General features: G+C 39.2%; 1 protein-coding gene and 1 pseudogene across 1 annotated transcript in view; both read right to left on the reverse strand.

Annotated features, from left to right (window-relative positions):
• Positions 1-352: 352 nt before the first annotated feature.
• Positions 353-2,131, reverse strand: LOC139004767 (dual specificity protein phosphatase 5 pseudogene; annotated as a pseudogene).
• Positions 2,132-11,115: 8,984 nt separating this feature from the next.
• Positions 11,116-22,898, reverse strand: part of KIF5B (kinesin family member 5B) — a 73,407-nt gene continuing 61,624 nt past the window's right edge. Inside the window, exons 24-26 of the mRNA XM_070429032.1 lie at positions 21,247-21,463; positions 20,073-20,220; positions 11,116-16,871 (exon numbers count right to left, since the gene is read on the reverse strand). Coding sequence (XP_070285133.1) covers positions 20,093-20,220; positions 21,247-21,463 — 345 coding nt within the window. The 3' untranslated portion in view covers positions 11,116-16,871; positions 20,073-20,092. The remainder of the gene's footprint in view (positions 16,872-20,072; positions 20,221-21,246; positions 21,464-22,898) is intronic.

The following is a 22,898-nucleotide window of genomic DNA, read 5'->3' on the forward strand; positions in this document are numbered from 1 at the left end:
GCAGTCTTGTTCTAGCCAAGCCTTAATTGTTGTAGTTAATACTAGAGGGATTTGACCACCAGGCCGACTGGCTGTAGGAATCAGCTGTGTGGAAAACTTCAGTCCTCTGGGGAGGCGCTAGTCCAGCCTTTGCCTGAGGCTATCCGGCAAATGGCTCTGCGCAGGGCTTGGGCGGGGCGGGCTCAACAGGGTGGGGGGAAGGAGCAGCTATGGCTGCTCTCAGTCCGTCTCCAGGGGCTCTGCCTCTGTCCCCGCAACCGCTGCAAACCTCAGAGGGACCATAGCCAGACAGTCCCGCTTCTCCCGTTTGAGTCTGGGTCCCTAGAGACTCACCCGGATCTGTAGCCCAGAGTCTGAGACTCACTCCTGATTGAAAACGACAACCGCACCCTCAGCCACCAGCCCGCTTTGCGCACGTACCGCCGCACCACTGTAACTTTAAATTTTCCACACTGCGCCTCTGAGCCTCGTAATGCTGTTGTTTTTCCTTCTAGTTGAAGAGTCTCTCCTCAGCCAGCCTTCCTGTGGTTCTGGTTGATGTCCGTTCCGTCTTTTAGTTGTATTTTTGAAGTGGTTGTTCGAGGCAGCAAACTCCGGTGTTTACCTATGCCGCCATCTTGGTTTCTCCAACATCTTGCTTTTTCAACAAACTACCTCTGTGGGACCCAAGATGGAATCTCAAAAAGATATGAGGGAAATTGTGCTTCCTTCAGAATGAATTGGCTTCTTAACTGCCTTTTCTCCCGGTCTAGCAGCTGCTTTCTCCCATGTTGCTGCAGGTGTTTATTGCCTTACGCTTGAAATGAAAAGGTGAACTTTGAGGTGCCAGGACTGGGCAGTCCTGAGAGGGCAGGGGGGTCAGGAAGTACAGTAGTCAGCACAAGCTGTGCTCTCATAATGGCTTGGCCTTCCTTTGTTCCCGAGAACCTATCCCCAAGGTCAGTCTGAAGTTTGTTTGCAAGCCTGGTGACCCCTTGCTGTCCTACTGGGTCAGCGGGATGAGGGCAGTCTCCAGTATTGCACAGGTATGAAATGTCCACCAGTTTAAAAAACAAAATCACAGTTGTTCTTGGGGCTGGGTGGTTCGCCTATCCAGTTTTATCAGGATGTGGCTTTGGCCATAGAACTCCTGCTGAGTTCTGAGACCCTCCTGTGGGTGGGCATTGGCGCCAGCACTGTGGTAAGGAATGTGTAGTAGGAACCCTGCACAACAGGGCTCAGTGTCTGCAAATGGGCTGTGAAGGAAGAGCTGGCTGCCTCTCCTTGGCAGGAGGGAGCCTGGGGAGTGGGCGTGGAAGGCAGGATCTCCGATTCATACTGCAGGAGCTGACCCATGAAGCCAAAGTTGGGCGACACTGCACTCCTGCTCTGCTTGATGTAATCGAAGGCATCCTTCAGGTGAAACTGCCTGGTCTTCATGAGGTAAGCCATGTAGATAGTGGCTGAACAGGAGATCCCAGCCTCACAGTAGACCAGGACCTTGCCTCCTGTTTCCCTGACACAGTCAATGAAGTCTATTGCTTCTTGAAAGTGGGAGCTAATGTCAGCCCTGTGGCTGTCTTCCAGGGGATCCATTTGTAGTGTAGGGGGCTCTTGCAGGCCTCCGAGGTTCCCCAAGAGACATTCAGCAGGGCTGTGATGTGCAGGTTGGCAAGGAACTCGCATTTGGATGCATAGTAGCCACTTCTAAGGTAGAGAAATGGAAGGATTTCAACTGGGCCGCCTTGGTCATAAGCTGGCCTGTAGCTGATGCTGTGTACTGGTTTCCTACACTGGCTGATAAGGGCTCTCTCGGTCTCAATCTTCTCTTCTGAGATGGGTTCTATGTCCATGCAACAATCAGGATATTCTGAGTAGAAAGTCTCGTATCCGCCTTTGAGGAAGCAAACCTGAGGCGGGCAGGCAGGCCAGCAGCGAGGTGAGCAGGCTGTGCATGGCACTCTCCTTGCTCAGCTTCTGCCAGTGGCGCTGCCCATCGCAGCCCCACTGAGCTGAGGTTGACATTGAGCGAGCCACGCAAGCTGGAGGCAGCGAACACCAGGTAGGGCCGGCAGTCCAGCACCACGCATCCCGCGTAGCTCCTTGGGAGCATCTTGCAAAGCCGGCTCCCATCAAACGACATGACCTTCATGTGGCAGCACAGGTGCCCATGGTCAGGGTGGCTAGGCCAGATACAGGAGGGCTGAAGGCCCTCCGGGCTTCCTCCAGCCAACAGAGCCCAGAATCAGAGCCAGAGCGGTAGGTCAACTCTTCTTTCCCGCCCAGAACGCTGGGTGCCTGGCCACTGGCCGCCCCAGGAGCCGGGCTTTAATTGTTTTGATTACTATGGCCTTGTAGTATAGCTCGATATCAGGTAGGGTGATTCCTCCACTTTGTTCTTCTTTTTCAAGATCACTGTTGCTATTTCAGGGACTTTTGTGGTTCCATATAAAAAAAAATTTTTTTTTTTCAAGGAAAATATCTTTACTCCTGCAGGAGAGTGCTGCAGGCACATGGTCTGGGAGCACACACACCTCCATATACATTTTTGAAATATTTGTTTTATATGGCATATTGTTTGAGCGTTGACCTACGAGCCAGGAGGTCACATGGACCCTCAGATGACCATCTGCATATGCCTGTGAAATATGCCTTTGGTATCTTGATAGGAATTGCATTGAATTTGGAGGTTGCTTTGGGTACTTTGGACATTTTAATTATGTTAATTAACTCTTTCTATCCATGAACACAGTTTGTTTCCACTTATTTGTATCTTCTTCAGTTTCTTTCTTCAGTATCTGCTAATTTTCCAAGTACAAGTCTTACATTCTTAGTTAAATTTATTCCTAGATATTTTATTCTTTTTGAAGCAATTGCAAATGAGATTGTTGTTTTTTTGTTTTGTTTTTTGGTTGTTGTTTTTTTAGTTTCCCTTTCTGACAATTCATTATTGGTGTATAAAAATGCAACTGATTTTTGGATATTTATTTGTATCCCGCTATTTTACTGAATTCATTTAGCAGTTCTTGTAATTACTGAATTCATCTATTAGTTCTAGTAGTTTTTTGGTGGAATCTTTAGGGTTCTCTCTATATAATATCATGTAATCTGAAAATAGTGACAGATTTATTTCCTCCTTTACAAATTAGATGCCTTTATTTCTTTTTCTTGTCTGATTGCTGTGGCTAGGACTTCCAGTACTATGTTGAATAAGAGTGGTGAACACAGACATCCCTTTCTTGTCCTTGATCTTAAGAGGAACACTTGTAGTTTTGGCCCATTGAGTATGATATTGACTGTGGGTTTGTCATATATGGCCTTTATTACGTTGAGGTATGTTCCCTCTATTCCCACTTTGCTAAGAGGTTTTATCATAAATGGGTGTGGGATTTTATCAAATGATTTTTCTGCATCTGTTGATATGGTTATGTGGTTTTTATCCTTCATTTTGTTTTTTTGTGTGGTGTATCACATTTATTGTTTTGCAGATATTGTAACAACATTGCATCTCCAGAGTAAATCCCACTTGATCATGGTGTATGATATTTTCATTGTATTGCTGGATTCAGTTTGCTAATATTGTGTTGAGGATTTTAACATCTATGTTATCAGGGATACTGGCCTATAATTTTTATTTCTTTATTGTGTCTTTATCAGGTTTTGGAATTAGGATAATGTTGGACTTATAAAATGAGCTTGGGAGTCTTCCCTCCTCTTGAATATTTTGGAATAGTTTGAGAATGATAGGAGTTAGTTCTTCTTTGAATGCTTGGTAAAATTTACCTGTAAAGCCATCTGGTCCAGGGCTTTTGTTTGTTGGGAGCTTTTTCATTACTGCTTCAATTTCACTAGTTGTAATCTGTCTATTCATATTTTCTGATTCTTCCAGTCTCAGTTTTCAAATATTGTGTTTTTAGGAATTTATCAATTTTCCCCATATTGTTCAATTTTTTGCCATATTGTTGTTCATAATATTTTCTTATAATCTTTTGTATTTCTGTGGTGTCAGTTCTTACTGATTTTAATTCTTTGGATCAACTCTCTTTAATTCTTCATACATCTGGTTAAAGGTTTGTAAGTCTTGTTTATCCTATCAAAGAACCAACTCTTGGTTTCATTGACTTTTTGTATTGTTTTTTAGATTCTATTTCCTTTATTTCTGCTCTGAGCTTTATCATTTCCTTCCTTATATAAACTCTAGGTTGTTTTGTTTTTTCCTTTTTCTAGTTCCTTTAAGTGTAAAGTTAGGTTATTTGGGCTTTTTCTTTTTTCTTGAGATTGGCCTGCAATACTATGAATTCCCCCCTTAGGACTTTTCCCTGTGTTCCACAGATTTGGGGTTGTTGTGTTCTCATTTTTCATTTGTTTCAAGGTCTCTTTGATTTCTTCTTTGATCTAATTGTTAACCATTCATTGTTTAATAACATGTTATTTAGCCTACATGTCTTTGTGTGTTTTTCAGTTTTTTTCTTGTGATTGATTTCATGTTTCATAGCATTAAGGTCAGAGAATATGCTTAATATGATTTCAATCTTCTTAAATTTATTGAGATGTGTTTTGTGTCCTAACATGTGGACTATCCTAAAAAATGTTCCATGTGCACTTGAAAAGAATGTATATTCTGCTGCTTTGGGGTGGAATGCTCTGATGATATCAATTAAATCTATTTGATCCAGAGTGTCATTTAAGGCCACCAGCTCCTTATAGATTTTCTGTCTGAAAGATCTATTCATTGATGTCAATGCGGTGTTAAATTCTCCTACTTTAACTATATTGTCAATCTGTCCCATTATGTCCATCAAGATTTACTTTATATATTTAGGTGCTCCTATGTTGGGTGAGGAAATATTTACAAGGGTTATGTCCTTGTGTTGAATTGCTCCCTTTATCGTTTTCTAGTGTCCTTCTTGTCTCCTACTATAGCCATGGTTCTAAAGTCTATTTTGTCAGATACAAGTATTGCTACCCCAGCCTTTTTTCCTTTCCATTTGTATGAAATATCTTTTTCCATCCCTTTACTTTTATTCTGTGTGTATCTTTCAATCTAAGATGGATCTCTTGAAGACAGTATATATATATGGGTCTTGTTTTCCTATCCATTCAGCTACCCTATGTCTTTTGTTTGCAGCATTTAAGCTATTTATATTTAAGGTGATTACTTATAGGTATATATTTTCAACATGCTTTCATTCATTTTAGAGAGAGGAAGGGAAAAGGAGAGAGGGATAGAAACATCAATGACAAGAATTATTGTTAAAATATATTTTATTGATTTTTTACAGAGAGGAAGGGAGAGGGATAGAGAGCTAGAAACATCGATGAGAGAGAAACATCGATCAGCCGCCTCCTGCACACCCCTACTGGGGATGTGCCCACAACCAAGGTACGTGCCCTTGAGCAGAATCGAACCTGGGACCTTTCAGTCCGCAGGCTGACGCTCTATCCACTGAGCCAAACCGGTTACGGCAAGAATTATTGATTGGCTGCCTCCAGCACGCCCCCAACTGGGGATCAAGCCCACAACCTGGGCACGTGCTCCAACCAGAAATCAAACCATGACCTCCTGGTTCATGGTTCAATGCTCAAGCACTGAGGTACACCAGCTGTACCACTTTTATTTTTTTAATTATCTAACTCTGTTTCTTCCCTCCTCCTCCTTCTTCTTACAGCAAACCCTTTAACATGTAATACTGGTATGGTCTTAACAAACTCCAGTAGCTTTTTCTTGTTTGAGGAGCTCGTTATTTCTCCTTCAATTTTATTTTATTTTTATTTTTTTAAAAATATATTTTATTGATTTTCCACGGAGAGGAAGGGAGAGAGATAGTTAGAAACATGGATGAGAGAGAAACATCGATCAGCTGCCTCCTGCACATCTCCTACTGGGGATGTGCCCGCAACCCAGGCACATGCCCTTGACCGGAATCGAACCCGGGACCCCTCAGTCCGCAGGCCGACGCTCTATCCACTGAGCCAAACCGGCTTCGGCTCTCCTTCAATTTTAAATGATAGCCTTGCTGGGTAAAGTATCCTTGCTTTTTATCACTTTGAATATTTCATGCCAATTTCTTCTGGCCTGAAATGCTTCTATTGAGAAATTAGCTGAGTCTTATATGATCTAACTTGTAGATAACTAGCTGCCTTTCTCTTGGGGCTTTTAAGATTCTTTCCATTTAGTCTTTGCTATTTTAATTATGATGTGTCTAGTGTGGGCTGCTTTGGGTCTATCTTGTTTGGAACTCTGTATGCTTCCTGGACATGTGTGTCTTTTTCCTTAACTAGGTTAGGGATGTTTTCAGCCATTATTTCTCAAATAGGTTCCTTACTCTTTCTCTTCTTCTGGTACTCCTATGATGTGGATGTGTCTTGCTTCATGTTGTCCAAAAGGCCCATTAAACTATCTTTTTTTTTCTTCTGGTCTTATTGGGTGTTTTTCTCAACTTTGACTTCCAAATCACTGATTCCATACTCCCCTTCATCCTATCTATGTTTATTCCTGCCAGTGTTTATTTTTGTTGTTGTGGTTAATCATCACCTGAGGATATTTTTCACAGTGATTTGTAGAGAGAGCAAAAGGGAGGAAGGGAGGGGGAGAGAGAGAAAAAAAAAACATCAATGACAGACACAGCAATTTGTTGCCTCTACATGTGCCCGGCTGAGGCTGGGGATTGAACCTGCAACCCAGATAGGTGTCTCTGACTGGGAATCGAACCCATGACCCTTCAGTGCATGGGCCAATGCTTCAACCACTGAGCCACATCAACCAGAGTCTGCCAGTGTAGTTTTTACTTCAAAGATTGCATTCTTCATTTCTGACTGGCCCTTCTTTATGGCTTCTATGTCCTTTTTCATTCTGTTGAGCATCCTTATAATCATTACTTTGAACTCTATATCTGATAAATTGCTTGCCTCCATTTCATTTAGCTCTTCTTCTGGAGAATCCTTTGTTTTTCAATTAGGGCATGATTGTGTCCCCATTTTGGCTGCCTCTTTGTGTTTGTTTCTATGTATCAGATCTGCTTTCTCCTGGCTCGTAGGTCAACGCTCAAGCATTGGACCACTTTTATTTTTTTAACCATGTAACTCTCTGTTACATAGTAAATCTTGGTAGAGTGACCTTATGCAGTAGGTATTCTTGTGGGACTCAGTGGCGTAGCCATTATGCTCATCTGACTGGGTACTTTATGAATGTTTCTTGAGCACATTATGTGGATCCTCTTTTGTAATTGAGTCTTGATTTCTATTGGCCCATTCATGTGTGGGATTGACCCTCAGGCTGGCTAACAGTGAGGCTCAACCAACACAGCATGCAAGCTGCTGATCACATGAAACAAAATTCGCTTCAGTAGCGTTTGGTTTTGGCCTAGATTTCCCTGTGGATATGCTGCTTTGTGAACCTTATTGGATCCTGCTATATTGTCTGAAGTTGGCCACTGCTTGTATTTGTCCTGGGCCTTTTTGGAGCAACTCCATTGCAGAGCTATATCAGACACTGCCTGTGTCTTGCCCTGGGCAACCTATTTGGAGTAATCTGCAATGTGCAGCTTGTGGATCCCTCTGCTGGGCCTGGGTGCATGTGGAAAGGACCAAGCTGCACACCATGGTCAGCTTTTACCAGCACCACGGGCAAGTCAACAAAAGTCTCAAGCACCTAGAAGTCCGCCTCTGACTGCAGGTTCCTATTAGGCTTAATTACTGAAAGAGCCTGTACCTGTACTCCTCAACCATTGAGCCACACTGGCCAGGGTGCATTTGTTTTCTGTTTCCCCTGATTTGTGACCTTTTATCTCTTCTTGTTTTTCACGACCATGAAACGTTCAGGCATTTTGTACAATGTCCCTCTATTTGGTTTGTTTGTTCTTATGATTAGACTGAGATTATGGGTTTGGGGGAAGAATACAATGGTGAAATGCCCTCATCACATAGTTGGGGTACAAGACATCCACATGTATTACTGGTGATATTAATCTCAATCACTTGGTTGAGAACGAAGTGGTGACATTAACCTTGATCACTTGGTTAAGTGCAAAGTTCAGTATTGGCTCTACAATAAGGCAGGGTTGATGGTAGATACAGCTGTTGTAAAACTATGTTTGCTGATAGCAATGGAGATAAAATTTTAGCTCCTGTAGCAATAAAAGCCAGATGGACACCATGATCACAATGTGCATCAGGACTGGAATGGCAGCTAAGGAGACTAAACCAAGTTACGGCTATGGCTAATAGAACACAGCACATTTCAGGGAACATAGACAGGAAGCCAAATATGATGCTATTCAGCATTCATCATCAGAATATCAGTGATGGAAGACAAAGACGTTAAGGGGAATTACCCTAATTTATTTTCATTATTATTTTAAAAGTGTTTTTATTGATTTTTAGAGGGGGAGGAAGAGGGATAGAAACATCAATGAGAGCAACATCACCAATTGCTTACTAGGGATCGAGCCTGCAACCCAGGCACATGCCCTGACGGTGAAGCTAACTGCTAACTTCTTGGCTCCTTGGTTGAGTCAACCGCTGAGCCACATTGGCTGGGCAAGTTGCCCTAATTTAAAAAGTCATGACCCCGTGCTGTGACCCAAGTCAGTTTTTCAACTCAGAGCACACCGAATGAAGAGGTTGGGTACCCAGGAGGAAGTTCCTTGCAAAACAGCAAGTACAGACTAAAACGTTCACCCATCCTGTGCCCAAAGTAATTATGGCCTTTTACTCAAGTAACTATACATTGAAGGGGACTAACCAAATAATCTGGGGGAGGGCCATTGGACACGGGGTCTAAGGCAATATTGATACCCCAAGATCTGAAGTATCATCATGAGGGGAGGATGTGGAGATGTAGTAAACAGAGTGCTGGCCAAGTTATAAATGTATGTAATAAGTGGTCACATTAAAGTGCATACGCTCTGTGGACCCATCTGGTGTCATTTGTCTCTGTATGTATAACCAGAATTGGCATACTTAATAACTGTCATGACTCCACACATACATTTTTTGCCTGTGGGATACAGGTTATCAAGAAGCCTCTACAACTGCTATACTGTCCTTTCTCACACTGCCAGCAAAGAGTAAATGTGCTTATCACATGACAAGAGGAACAAAAGCAATTCACATGTAGCAGACAACACATGTATAATTTTGGCCCAGAGCCATGTTAACTCTGTCATAACAGTGTGAAGAAATCTGGCTATCTGGTCATCCCACAGAACACCACATTGAAATGGTTGAAATTACTGAGCCAGAAGTGACTAGCACATTGGAGGCCCTGGTAATGTTAGCAGAGTGGGAAGTAAACCTTTAGATTCTATTTAAACTTAAGAAAAAAAATGACTTGGAGGTTCATAAAGTAACCAAATCAAGGGAGAAAATGCACAACTAACTGGTGACCATTGGAAGATGATGAAGCAACTATTTTGAAACTCACAAATAAAGAGAAAGAATCAAGCATTTACCCAATTTTTCCTCTATAACAGTGGTTCCCAAACTTATTTGGCCTACCGCCCCCTTTCCAGAAAAAATATTACTCAGCCCCTGGAAATTAATTTTTTTAAAAATTTTAATAGCAGTTACTCATCGCCCCCAAATGCACCTGTGGCCATCACCGCCCCCCTGGATCGCTGCAGCGCCCACCGGGGGGTGGTAGCGCCCACTTTGGGAATCACTGCTCTATAAGCTACACCATCAAGTAGCCAAATAGTGGATGAGGGCAAGTTTCTAACAATGAAGGAATGATAGAACTGAAATACTGCCATTCTTCAGTCTTTAATAAATTGATGGATTAGGCATTCTGTAACATCAATGGTGGCTAATAATCCAATGAGACAGTTAGATATTATGTACCACCTGATGGAAGAATACCACCACCTATGAGGTAATACTGGCCCCCTCCAACAAAACAAAATCATGAATGACTAAATCTGATTCCAAAGGCAAATTTACAAGAAATACCATAAGGAAGAGGAGTATGTTAAATGATATCAAAGGTATGAAATCAACAAAATCTGGTAAACTCTGCAGGACAAATAACCTTGTTTTCTTCATAAATTAATTTCAAGGCAAAAAGTAAAAAATCGATGGAGGGGAACTATAATGTTAGATCCAATGTTTTAAATTGGATCATGATTCAAACACTGTTTACAAAAAATTAAGTATTTAGAAAAATTATTTTTTTGTGATAATGGTATTTCACTGTTTTAAGAAATACATATTTATTTATAAACTAGAGGCCCAGTGAACAAAATTCGTGTGGGTGGGTGAGTGAAGATGTCCCTCAGTCCAGCCTGCACCCTCTCCAATCCAGGACCCCTTGAGGGATGTCCGACTGCTGGTTGGATCGGACCTAAACTGGCAGTCGGACATCCCTCTCACAAGGACCACTGGCTCCTAATCGCTCCCCTGCCTGGTTTCCCCCAACTGCTCTCCCAACCTCCCCCCACCCCCCCCCACTGGCCTGGTCCCCCCTCACAGCTCCCCTGCCGGCTTGGTCCTCCCACGCAGCCTGCTGTTCAGTCGTTTGGTCGTCCCTCACTAACCACCCTGCCGGCCTGGTTGTAGGCAGCCACCTTGTGAGGGTTAATTTGCATATTACCTCTTTATTATATGATAAAAGTGTATGATACCTGGGATTGGTTCAAAATAATATGGGGTGTGTGCACAAGAGTGGGGTTAAAAATGAAACAAGATTGGCCATGAGTTGATAATTGTTGAAACTGGTAGGTACTTGGAGCTTCATTATTTACTGTCCACTTTCATATATGGTTAAAAATTTCCATAGTAAATAAGTTTAAAAGATAAAAAAAGTCCTAATCACTGCTAGAATTTAGGAAGTTTTAAAGTTTTCTCCAGCTAGATATGAATGACCATTGAAGAATGACCATTGAAGAATGACTTTAGTGCTTCTGATGTTAATAAGTCAGGTTCAGATGAACAGAATAAACTACAATAAAGTAATATAATGAGACTGTCAATTCATTTCTAGCTCTCTAGCATACTTATTTAATGCTTGCTGTCCAAAGAATATGCAATGCATTAGAAAGCAAAATATACCAATGTGACATATTAGTCATTATTCTGTCAAGACCGAAGGCCAAACTCAACCTAATACTTTATCAAGTAAGTTTTAAAAAAGTCATTACATTTCAAAAAATTTTTCCTCTTTATTTAAACATAAAACACATTTACAGCATGCAGGTTAAAAAAAAAAAAAAAGGAAAATTATATGGCATCTTCCCAAATCAATTATCTTCAAATGTATCTTCAAACACTGAGAATAAACCAATATATTCCACAGGTAAACTCGGACTCTTCTATCGCCTTGTGTCAAATTGAGTTATGCACAGTAGTTTTCTTAAGTTAGGCAAATAATTTAATTGCTTATCATGAATAAATATTACTTTTACTTTACTGAGTTACTCTTCTGAACCATTTATCAATACCACTCAGAGGAACGTTAATATATTGAGAACAAAACAGAACAACACACTGCAAATTCAAGTGTCAATGTTTTAGATGATCAGAAATTTTCATTTATAAGAGTAAACACTATGTCTAATAACCTATAGCAAAAAAAGCAGTTCACTGAAACAAATTATGAAATTCTCTGTACACTGCTGTGAAAGTTTGAAATTATAAATAAAAAATTCAGGTGTTTTTAAAAACCTAACATTGTATATTCTGAACCTCATGCTAGCTATAATTCAGTTACACAGCTCCAATACCCGTGATTCATGTAACAAGAATGAAATTCCCATATTCAGACAAAAGAGGAAAAAAATTCTGCTTCATTGATGAATATTGCCAAAGAAGCAAGTTTTCATTTGAAAACAAAATAAAGTTAACTGCATTACTTTAATCTTGCTGCAATGTTTCATGTCAATTTTTGGAGTGTTTCTTCTGATCAATCCTAAAAGGAACACAATCATTTTAAAGGATGCAGACTACAACAGCAAAAATTTTTTACTATTAAAAAAATAAATAAATTTTTACCTTTTAAGTCAAAATTATATAAAAGTGGAAATTACAATAGTTAAGGAAATAGAAAAATAAGCCAATTATGATCTGAGTCTTCTATGATCCAAATTTATTACAAATATCTATATATAAAACTTCTTCAGAAAGTAAATTCTGCCAGCCAGATCCTAACACAGAACTTCCCAAGTTTCTCTGCTGACTGAAACCATTATATCCCCATTCTAGGCAAATTTCTGCTAAAACAGTTGGGAGTCACCACCTCATTGATGAAGCAAATATTGAAATCTCCTTCCCTGTTACTTTTATAGCTCCCTAAAATAAACTGTTGACTTAGTTTTATCAACTTAGGAAAGGGTGGCAAAACAGGTACATTTAGTACTAATTTTAAAATTATGAGATAAAACCAACAAAATAATTTATTTGAGGTTAGTGACTTGCAAACAATTTACTATTTCCAGGTAATATATAAATTATAGTGTATGAATTAGTGAAGGAGGTTAAAAGTACTTCCAAGAACTTGAGACCAAAAATTACCTAAATATTTATAAACTTACCATATATTTATCTGGTTCTTCCACTTTTTTCTAAACTTCCAGTCTATAAACTTAAATCAGCCAATACAGTAGATAATATAAAATTTAATTATATATCTCAATTCATTTCAGTATATTAAGTGGACAAATTAGTGTTTGTTTAATTTTCATATTAACTACTAAGCTCACTGAAATGAAGCGGGGTGTTCATCTCCCCCTCCTCCAATTTTCCCTATGACATTCATTAGTCTGTTCCTTGTTTACATGCCTCTGGTTCTATTTTATTCATCAGTTTATTATGTTCATTAAATCCCACATATAAGTGAGATCATATGGTACTTGTCTTTCTCTGACTGGCTTTTTCTACTTAGCATAATCATCTTTAGGTTCCTCCATGCTGTCTCAAACAGTAATATAGATATGTTTTTTTTTGTGTTTTTTTTACAACTGCATAGTATTGCACTGTGTAAATGTACCACAGCTTTTTTTCAACTGGTCTACTGATGGGCACCTGGGCTGTTGTCAATTGCGCTGCTATGAACATAAAGGCGCACATATTCTTTTTGACTGGTGCTTTGGGATTCGTAGTATATTCCTAGAATCACTGGGTCAAACGGTAGCTCCATTTTTAACTTTAGGAAACTGCACACAGTTTTCAATAGTGGCTGCACCAGTCTGCATTCCCACCAGCAGTGTTCTGGGGTTCATTTTCCTCCACATCCTCACCAGCTCTTGTTACTGACTTAATGGTGGTAGCCATTCTGGCAGGTGTGAGAAGGTACATCTTTGTAGTTTTAATTTGCATCTCTCACTAGTGACACTGTTCTTTGATTCATGTTTGGTGGCCAGCTGTGTGGCCACTTTGGAGAAGTGTCTTAGGTCCCTGGCCCATTTTTTAATTGGACTGTTTTCTTTTTTAAGTTGTATGAGTTCCTTATATATTTTGGAAATTAACCCCTTATCAGATGTATCAATGGCAAATATGTTCTCCCATACAGTGGGATCACTTTTCATTTTTTTGATGGTTTCTTTTACTGCACAGCTTTTTATTTTGATGTAGTCCCATTTGTTTATTTTCTTGTTTCCCTTGCCCTAGGAGATGTATTGGCAAACGTATTGCTATGAGAGATGTTCGAGGTTTTGCTGCCAGTGGTTTCTTCTAGGATTTTTATGATTTCACAACTTACATTTAAGTCCTTTATGCATTTTGAGTTTATTCTTGTGTATAGTGTAAGTTGGTGGACTAGTTTCATTTTTTTGCATGTACCTGTCCAATTTTACCAGCATTGTTTATTGAAGAGACTGTTGTTACTCCAGTGTATACTCTTGCTCCCTTTGTCAAGTATTATTTGAGTGTAAAGGCTTGGTCAATTTCTGAGTTCTTTGTTTTCCATTGATCTATATGCCTATTCTTGGGTCAGTAGAAGGCTCTTTTGACTATGATGGCTTTGTAGTATAACTTGATATCTGATATTATGATACCTCCAAATTTGTTCTTTCTCAAGTCTGCTGTGGCTATCCAGGGTTCCATATAAATTTCTGGGGTGCTTGTTCTAGATCTGTGAAATATGCTGTTGATATTTTTACAGAGATTGCATTGAATTTATAGATTGCTTAGGATAGTATGGACATTTCAATTCTACCAATCTATGAACAGTGTATTTTTACATTTGTTTCTATCTTCTTATCTCCTTTTTCAAAAGCTGTAGTTTACCAAATATATGCCTTTTACCTCCTTGGTAAAATTTATTCTGAAGTACCTTAATTTTTTTGGTTGCAATGGTAAGAGGGTTTTTTTTTTTTTTAAGTTTCTCTTTCTGAGAGTTCATTATTGGTGTATAAAGAAATGCCATGGATTTCTGGGTGTTAATTTTATATCCTGCTACACTGCCAAATTTATCTATTAAATCGAGTTTTTTGTTGGAGTCATTAGGGTTTTCTATGAACAATATCATAACATTCGTGAATGAGTTTTACTTCCTGCTTTCCAATTTGGATGGCTTTTAATTTTTTCTTATTGTGTGATTGCTGTGGCTAAGACTTCCAGTTCTATGTTGAGAAAGAGTGGTGAAAGCAGACATCCCTGTCTTGTTTTTGTTAAGGGAAATGATTTTAATTTTTGCCCATTGAGTATGATGTTCGTTGTAGGTTTGTTACATATGGCCTTTATTATGTTGAGGTATGATCTTTCTATGCCCACTTTGCTGATAATTTTTATAAAAATGTGTTGGGTTTTGTGGAATGCTTTTTTGCATCTAATTCTATGATCATGTGATTTTCGTCTATCAATTCATGTAATTCTAGAGGTCCAGTGCATGAAATTAGTGCACAGATAGGGTCCTTAGGCCTGGCCAGTGATCAGGACCGATCTGTGGGGCGATAGGGGGCCCCCACCTTGGCTGGCCTGGGGCCTGTGGGCAGCTCCTGCGTTGAGCATCTGTCCCCTGGTGGTCAGTGCGCATCATAGTGACTGGTCATTCCACATGTCGTTCTGCCATTCAGTTGATTTGCATATTAGGCTTTTATTATATAGGATAGCACATTGATGGATTTGTGAATACTATACCAGCATTGCATCCCTGGAATAAGTCTCACTTGATCATGGTGTATGGTCTTTTTAATATATTGCTGGATCTGATTTGCTAATATTTTGTTGAGGGTTTTAGCATCTTTTCATCAAGGATATCAACTAATTTTCTTTGTAGTGTCTTTATCTGGGATAATTCCAAAGTCTCATATGAAAGCTCTTGGAAGTATTATGTTGTCCCAAAGCTCCCTTAAATTATCCTTTTTATTCATTTTTTTCTAATTGCTACTCTGGGTATTTTTTCCACCGTGTCTCTAATTTGCCTATTTGGTTCTCAGTTTCTTCCCAGGTATTCCTTCTTCTAGCTACGTCACTGTTCATTTCAAATTGAGTCTTATTCATGGCTTCTACATACTTTTTCATGCTTATGAATTTCCTGCTGAGTTCCTTATAGTTCTCATTAAGTTGCTTGAAGTTTTAATTTGTGAGCCCCATCAAAGTCAGTGGGATAGTTGTCAGGGGCACAGGTTCAGGCTCGCTGGGTAGCATCAGGCTATTACCTTGACCTCTGTATCTGATAAATTGTTTGCCTCCATTTCATTTAGTTCCTTGTGTTGATTCCTCCTTTTCTTGGGGATTATTTCTTTGTCTCCCCATTTAGTAGGTCCAGTCTTCTAGTGCACCAGATCAGGCATGTTAGGTCACAGCGGCAGGTCCACCAGGGGTGTTGGGGCACAGCAGGGTTGGGTCTTCCAGGGGCACCAGGTAATGACAGTGTGGCCTGGTGCAAGGATGTAAGGCTGGTTGTCCAAGGGGCACTGGGTCAGGCATGCTGGGTCGTGATGGCCAGCTGGTGCATCCAGGAGAGTCAGATCATGGTGGTGGGGCCAGGTGAGCCCCATCAAAGTCAGTGGGATAGTTGTAAGGGGCCCAGGTTCAGGCTTCCTGGGTAGCATCAGGCTTGTACATCCTGGGATGCTGGGCTGCAAATGTGGGGCCACACGCACTTGTCTGTGGCCTCAGGGTGTTGGGCCATGGCCGATCCCCAGACTCTGTGGATTCTCCAAAATCTGAAGCAGGAAATTTTCATTCCATCAAGCTATGTTGATTATAGAATTGAAAAAAAGGCAAATATAATTCCTTCTCCAAACTCTTTTGCAAACTGAGATTTGTTTTTGATATTGTAAAATATTTCTATTCAAGAAAATTCAGCAACAGGAATTTCATGAAATAACAATTAAGTAGCCTTACTCAGTCTCAAATGACTACTTAGACAGTTTTATGGTTTCAGTGCTCCAACAGTAGTTTTTAGAAGCAAATATCAGAAAAGATACAAATAAATTTGACTCTGAAATCATTTGTAGTATTGACCTGATATATTGTGTGGGCATGTAGTGTTGTAAGTGGTAAAATTTAAGAAGTTTAATCTAAATGTGTTTACATTTTCCCCTAAAATAAGGAAGACACTTTAATAAGAAAAAAAAGAAAAGTAACAGCAGCTAAGTAATTTGAGATTAAAACCACACATAAAGAAACAAGTACAAAAAGCATAATTCTATGATACAGTTAGATTGGCACAGTGAAGACTAAATGCAAGACACAAAAGACAAATTGTGTAATAAATAGGGCCATAGTTGTAAACTGTCATTTTTCCCTCCTAAGAAGCCAAAATTGCACTCTAACTTTTGTTGGGAAGCAGCAGAGTTTACAAGAAAAGTAGGCAGAAAACAGCTGTACAGGCCAGGTATAATTTATACATTTAAAATAGCTGTAATTCTATAATTCCCAGGGGTAAATTTTATAGTTACTGAATGACTCTGCTTGATATTATGTCTTCTTCATACTTCAATTACTCACAACACCTGAAAATGGGAGAAAACAAAAGAAATATTTTCATTCGCATAAAACTTGTGTTTGAGATAATCATGAAAGAAACAAAGTAGATAAAATATACGAATAGTTTAAAAACACTTTGGCCAATAGTTATGACCACATTCCACAACGTTTTAAAAAAATGGCAACTTTAAATGATTTGATTTCTTCTCTTTTAATTTATTTCAAAAGTAGAGCTACTTACAAGCAGTACAATGTTTAAAAAGAGGTCACCCCACTCTTCATTTGTTTTTATTCTTCCTAAGAGAGCTATGCGTGAGCTGATGCATGAATTACATATTTTTTAAAAAGAAGATGGAAAGGTGTAGACAGTGTCAGTGACCTTCTTAAACTAAGGACCTTTAACAAGAAATGTTATATACATGGAAGCTATTAAAAAAAAAAAAAAAAAAAAAAAAGAGGAGAAGGATAGGGATACGGTCCGTACTACTTACCTATGTGTTTAAAAGAAAAACTCAACTTTCAAAGTATTATATAAGGTACAAGACCAGCCATAAAAAATTGGGTAGTAAAGGTATCAGTAATATTAATACACTACCATAATTCCCTAAAATAAATCCAGTGTTTTAAAATGTTTTTCTTGATAATTAAAACATTAAAAAATTTCTCTACATAAGTTTTAAATTTCCCAGTCATTTATCACTTAAGTAAATCCTATGTTCCCCAATCATGGTTTAAGAGTTAGAAAAAAAAAAAAAAATAAGAACTATTATTTTTGGACTAGCAATGAGACAAGCCTGTAAACTTTATACTTTTATAATTACTTCACATTAGCTATCTCACTCATATGTTAAACTGCCTTATTAGCACTCTATTTCAAGCTAAAACCTAGCTATATTTAACAAAGGCCATGGTCTATCTTCTCTGCTAATGAGATAAGAGTTCAAAGTTTACAGATGAATTTTAATCTGAGCACAATATCAAAAAAAGGATAAACTTTCATCTATATTTGTGCTTTAAAAGGCTCCTTGCCAACCTCCCACTTCTAGAAAAGTACCTGTAGGTAATTACACTTTAACTTGTATAATTCTTAAGAATGACTTCCATTTTACTAATAAAGGAGCTCAAATATAGCAGGACCTTGAATAACATTTTTTCAACAGTTTCATTATAATGTTGCTAAGATGCTATATGAACTTAACTCTTGTGTTTTTTAAAATATTTTTTTATTGATTTTTAGAGAGGCAGGGAGAGAGGCAGAAACATTGATGAGAGAGAAACATAGATCAGGTGCCTCCTGCATGGCAATTTTTAAAGCAGGCAATCACTCTTTAGTCAGGGGCACCGAACTCTTTTCCCTTACATTATCAAACTAATAAATGACAACAACCAAAACAGCAATAGCCATCTGGTGTGAATGAATCAAAATTATACCTTTTTTTTTTTTTTATCAGATTGGCAAAAAATAGATTCTTTGGTGTGCCAAAGAATTTTAGTAATTAGTTTAATGTGTGCCATAGGATGAAAGAAATTGAAAATCACTGGTTTGTCTAGAGAATTTTAAAAAATTGAGGTATCTGAATATAGATTGGTGTTAGATAATATTAGAAATATTTTTAGTTGCTAGATGATTAACAATATTTTGGTGATAATATTGTGGCTATGAAGAAAAATGTTATGATTTAAAGATACATTAAACAAGTCATGAATGCATAATTTATTTTATGTTAACAAATTTTAAAAGGAGTCAAAATGAGAAAGAAATTATTTAAAAAGTAACTTGAAGTTCATGTAAGTTGAAAAGTCAGGATTCAAACTCAGAACTTCAACACCCAAGCTCTTTTCACTATCTTAAAAATCCTATACGGTGTGGACAAAAAATTATATTAAATTGTAAATGTGAATCCTCCATAATATTGCTTAATTCTCCATTCAAATTGAGAACCAATGTTATATAAAATGTGAAAGTATAAACAAGATTAAAATAAAGATTTTAATATTCGTCAGAAACAAGTTAAGCCTAATAATTATCTAGTACTTTTAGTTTCCAAAACAACTACACATCCAGGACTTCCTAAAGAATTAAAATCTGAGTTCCTGCCATATGATGAAATATCAAGCAGCTATTAACTAATCAAGTTGTAGAAAAAAAAATGTTCAGAATATATTACTAAGATAAAGAAGCAGGTTACAAAGTAGCATATGTAGAACAGGAATAGTATGTTATTAAATATTCATCAACAATTTAAACCTTTTAATTTAAAACTTATGAAATAAAGCTCTAGAAAGATAAACACAATATAGTGGGTGGTATCTCTAGAGATATTTATCTTTCTACTTTGTAATAGTCTTTAGTCCCCTACAAGTAACAAGTATTACTTACATAGTTAAAAACAAACAAAAAAGTGTAAGAACTCACACATCTGTTTGAAGAATCACTTTCAATAGGTAAATGGAAAAGGACACAGAAATAACTCATAAGAAAGAAAACACATGTGGGCAATAAGTATAGGAAAAAAATCCAACTTCATTAATCAACCAATGAAATGCTTATGTTGGTTTATCACGTCAGAAGCTTAAAAATGATTAATACTCAATCCTGCAAAGATGCAACAAAATGGACAGTATCCTTGGCTAATATGCAACTTGGTATAATCTTTCAGGAGCCTTAAAAATGTTCACATTTTCATAAAATTCTACTTTTGGGAATCTTCTGAAAATAATCTAAAAGATGAGGTGGTGTAAAAAAGATAATCATACTTTGAATTCCATATATAGAAATTTCAATTTTGGAAAAAATTAACACACTTAAATCATATATCCAATAAAAGAAAATAGTTAATAGCAGTATCTTTTTTAAGTGATCCAGTGCTATGTTAGGAACACAAATTTGGCCCAGCTGGCATGGCTCAGTGGTTGAGTGTTGACTTATGAACCAGGAGGCTGCGGTTCAATTCCCGGTCAAGGCACATGCCCGGGTTGTGGGCTTGGTCTCGGGGGGTGTGTGTGTGTGGGGGGCAGACACACCGCCAGTATGCATGCAGGAGGCAGCCAATTGATGTTTTAAGCTCACATCAATGTTTCTCTCCATTTCTCTCAAAATTAATAAAATATATAAAAATAAATAAATCATGAGAATAATGTGAGAATCTAAAAAAAATGTTTAACAATCAATGGTTGAACATTTCCATTTACAGTTATAATTCAAAAGCGAGATATAAACTACAAACCTGTAGGTAATGTGTCATGCTTATACTTGTTTGCCTCCACCTCGTATTACCACAGGCTGGCTGTTCTGAGTAAATGCACCTCCTCCACGAATTGCACTTGGATGAGTTGGAGAAGCTGCTGGATGTTGCCCAGGACGAATAGGTTTAGCTAATATAAAAACCAAAAACTGGCTTTAGAATAAATCTTAAAACATGCCTGTAACTATTTTTTAGTCTCTTGTCTTTACTTACCACAAATTCTTGTGTTTTGTTTTTCTCTTTTTCCCCTCTCATTAAATTCCTCTCTCTTACTTTTAAGTTACATCTTTTTCTCACATGAATTGTTATTCTAAAGCATGAAATATTGCTGACTTTTCTTTTCATTTTAGAGTATTTTTATTAAAGCTAGGGACAGTGAAACAAGGAAGGGCCTAGAACAGTGGTCGGCAAACTCATTAGTCAACAGAGCCAAATATCAACAGTACAACGATTGAAATTTCTTTTGAGAGCCAAATTTTTTAAACTTAAACTATATAGGTAGGTACATTGTCATTAACTTAATTAGGGTACTCCTAAGGCTTAGGAAGAGCCACAAGGGGCCAAAGAGCCGCATGTGGCTCTCGAGCCTCAGTTTGCCGACCACGGGCCTAGGATAACAGAATTAGGTAGAGGTATGAGCCCAGGCTGGGCTGCTTTGGCTCACTAAGAAGTGAGAGGAAAGGGGGCCTTTGGGGACAGGTTCAGGGAGTTTGCCTGGGATGAACTGCCTATTGCTGTCCTGGTTGTAAGCCTCATGAGGTCCCTTAGAGTTTAGGAGATGCATGTCTTTGGGGAAAGGGGAAGGTCACCCTGGGGATGAGGGTCTACCCTACAGTTTTCAGGAAGGAGAGCATACCCTGGAACCTGTATTTTAAGGGGTTTCAAAGGCTAGGCATTTAGGGTAGGTTTTAGGGGAGCATGACTTATTTTTTTTGCCATTCCTTTTGCTTTAGTAACATTGCTCTATAGTTTATTTCCTATCCCTGACCATTCTTGCTTGCGTGTCTAGTTCTTATTTATCTTCTTGTTCTCTTAATGTGGTTATTACTCAACTCTATGCTGCTTTCCTAACAATGCCACTCTTTGGAAAGTTAGAAAATAAAAACAGACAAATACCACCACCACAGCACATAAGGTTTTTATGTGTTCTACTAACCAATTTGTGCAGAATGCCCTCTTCTGGCCATATTCTTTGACCTGACTGCTTCCTTTATACGATCTACTTCTTGCTGATAACGTTTGCGATCACGAGATGCATTTTCTTTGGCTTCTTTCAGTGCTGACTCCAGAGCTTTCACTCTCTCAGCTGTGGCTCTCAGTCGCTTTTCCAACTTAGGAAGTTCACAGCGAAGATCTGCATTATCACGTACCAACTAAAGGTACATAAATAAGATTAGGATTCTAGCTATAAGAAGATTAAGAAAATATGCAGTTCAGGAGAACCAAGACGGCGGTGTAGGTAAATGCCAGTATTTGCCACCTCCCACAACCACATCAAAATTATAACTAAAATACAGAACCATCATTCAGAACCGCCTGATAGCTGGCTGAATGAAAGTCCTACAACTAGAGAAGTAAAGAAGAAAGCATGTTGAGACTGCTCGAGGGGCAGAGGCTAAGAACGGGTTGGTCCGACACCCATGTGTGCCGTTTTTTTTTTGTTTTTGTTTTTTTTTAACCCAAGGGGATATTGTCCCTGCGGGACCACCATGAGGAGCAATGGGTCCCAGCCCCACACCAGACCCCAGTCCAAGGTCCCAGAGTTGGGAAAATTAGTCTCCATAACTTCAGTTTGTAAAAACCACCAGGATTGTGGCTGAGGGACATGCAGACTGCCGGAGGCCCATGTATCCCTCTTAAAGGGCCCAAGAGGAACATACTTGGACTTGCTTCCTCTGAGCTATAGTGCCAGAAGGCGTTGGGGGACCTAGACAAATATGGGGTTGACCTGGATTGTCTGGCATTGGGACAGGAACTTGGAGCCAGCTTTCTACCAGACAGAAGTGCTCATAGGGGTTACTGTTCCTATGCTGAAACTTACCCTGTCCCAGGGCTGACTGGCAAACCATATCTGAGTCCCCAACAACTTAGAGCACACTATTTGCTCCACCCTATGATTCTGAGACCCCACCCCATCCAATTTGCAGCCCACCCAAGCTGTTTGCAGCAGCTTTTCAATATGAATGGCCTGTCCTGGCTCAGGCTTCAGACTTTGCTAAAATCTCTCAAACAAGCTGCAGCTGGTGTCAGCATGCCCCAAACTTATCAATAAAAAGCCCAAGACCTGGCACCAGCACCAGTCTGCCTTGCTTCACAGATGGGCCTCGCCTGGGCACTTCCAAGCCCAATACAAATAGCAGTCATCTGCAGATCTCTCTGTAGTTTCTGCCAGGTGGCACTGGGCAGTGGGTGACTTTGCATCTCCCAGGAGGCCCGAGAGCCAGTGCACCCAGTGGACAGCATCAGACCATACTCTATACATCCATAAGTGACACACTCAAGGGGCAGACTCAGTGAGCACCATAGCCCTACTGAAGCAAGTCCTGCTCCATACGGGTGTTTCCTGCACAGCAGCTCTTTCACTATAGTTGTTGCTGGTCCTCACAGGCAATTGGTCTGGAGGTCAATTCCTCCCAGTGATACCAACAGTACTCAACTACAAGACTGAGCACACAGTCCACACAGGAGTGCTCCTAGAGGGACCAGCTGGGCACTATGGGACACTTACTACACAAGGCCACTCTACTAACTCCAGGAGACATGACATAGCTGCTCTACCCAATATATAGAAACAAATACAGGGAAGTA

The sequence above is a fragment of the Myotis yumanensis genome, unplaced genomic scaffold (genome assembly GCF_028538775.1).
Source record: "Myotis yumanensis isolate MYYU_CA2020_CCGP unplaced genomic scaffold, mMyoYum1.0.hap1 SCAF_1, whole genome shotgun sequence".
NCBI classification, from domain to species: Eukaryota; Metazoa; Chordata; class Mammalia; order Chiroptera; family Vespertilionidae; genus Myotis; species Myotis yumanensis.